At 45.2% G+C, this 1,383-nt stretch overlaps 1 protein-coding gene across 5 annotated transcripts in view; it reads right to left on the bottom strand.

Annotated features, from left to right (window-relative positions):
- Nucleotides 1-891, bottom strand: part of GALNT13 (polypeptide N-acetylgalactosaminyltransferase 13) — a 198,016-nt gene extending 197,125 nt beyond the window's left edge. For 2 of the 5 annotated variants that reach the window (XM_072418166.1, XM_072418164.1), the window contains exon 1: nt 58-889. In XM_072418166.1, coding sequence (XP_072274267.1) covers nt 58-199 — 142 coding nt within the window. In that variant the 5' untranslated portion in view covers nt 200-889. Of the gene's footprint in view, nt 1-57 lie in introns of all 5 variants that reach the window. The other 3 variants (XM_072418163.1, XM_072418162.1, XM_072418165.1) reach the window with 3 other exon arrangements.
- Nucleotides 892-1,383: the final 492 nt, after the last annotated feature.

The following is a 1,383-nucleotide window of genomic DNA, read 5'->3' as shown; positions in this document are numbered from 1 at the left end:
CGAATAGTGGCATGGAGCAGACGGCAGAGCCTGCGGCAGTTATGTGTGCACACTTACCCCTGAGAGCAGGCAGCAGAGATCTGTCCTTCCTGTCATCGCATTTGTTACATTCGCTGAAGTAAAGGAGTAGAAAGACATCCACCAGCACCCACACCAGTGACGTGGCCAGGACCACTTTGCAATAGATAAATCTTCTCATGTCCGTATTGGGATTCCCGCTGTCACACTACGGGAAGAGGAACCGCCGGCGAATCCGCTCCAAACACCCGGACACGATCCTGCACGAAAGCTCTCCAAACGACATGCCAGCCTCATTAGAAGCCGAGGAGACGACTGATGAACTTTTAAAGGCTGATTGATGGCCTGGGCGCTAATTGAAATGCATTTGTGTGATGGATGCAGCCCGGGCACCTTGATGTGCGCTTTGCCTGCAGCAGCGGCTAGAGGTGACAGGATGCAGCGAGTACTGTGTGGCTTTGCTGATTCTGTGTTGCCAGGTTACGTGAGAGAAAAAAAAAAGCTTTTATTTTTCTAGGGATCAGCCCCTTCATTCCATTTGTGGCTCAGCTTTGTGTGCAATTAGCATCTTCCAGGCATGAATCCGTGCAAAAGACATACAGCCAAGGGGAATGTAAAACACAATCCTCCCGACTGACTCCCAGCCAGGGAAACCTTGGGATGTGCACCGGGATTCAGGATGTCATCGGCCTGCTGATTGGCTGGCCATCCCAGGCCTCTGATTGGGTGCCAAATGTTCCCATTTTGGAAGTGCAGCAGACAATTGAGTTGATTTGTGCAGTTTGGGATGCGGGAGGTTAAGCGGAGGCAGCTTGGAATAATGCTGAGAGGTTTGGATGTGTGAAATCAGCAGCACAGAGGTCAGGATCAGCTGTATAGGAAGCAAAGGCAAGCTGCTAGGGATATTCAGGCAACAGCGGAGGAAGCTGGAACTGCAATTCATAATGCTGAACTGGGGAATAAAGAGATGGCTCAGCCCATGTTTTAAATTAATCTGGTAAAAAAGGAGCAACATTTACCTGGCTACATGAGATCATTCATTGCCAAAATAAATTATTGAGGCAGACAAAAATAAACCTAAAATGTATAAATACATACACAAATCCAGGCTGATAAATGTCCTTTTGTACACAAAAAGCAGTAAATAAGTAAATGAAAAAGAATTCTTTTGTATGAAGATCAGTAAACCTTACAATTTATCTGCATGGATCAGCCATGACCTCCTATGCACAGAAATATGTAATATGTATACAAAAAATAGAATTGTCTTCTTAGTAAACCACACATTGACACAGATAGATCAGCATAAAAAATAAGTGAATTGATAGTAAAATCATAATGGTGAATCAAGCTACTTGGATCTCG

Source organism: Pyxicephalus adspersus, chromosome 7 (assembly GCF_032062135.1).
Source record: "Pyxicephalus adspersus chromosome 7, UCB_Pads_2.0, whole genome shotgun sequence".
In the NCBI taxonomy this organism is placed as follows: domain Eukaryota; kingdom Metazoa; phylum Chordata; class Amphibia; order Anura; family Pyxicephalidae; genus Pyxicephalus; species Pyxicephalus adspersus.
Note: the sequence above shows the minus strand (reverse complement) of the source record. Positions and strands in the feature narration are given on the sequence as shown.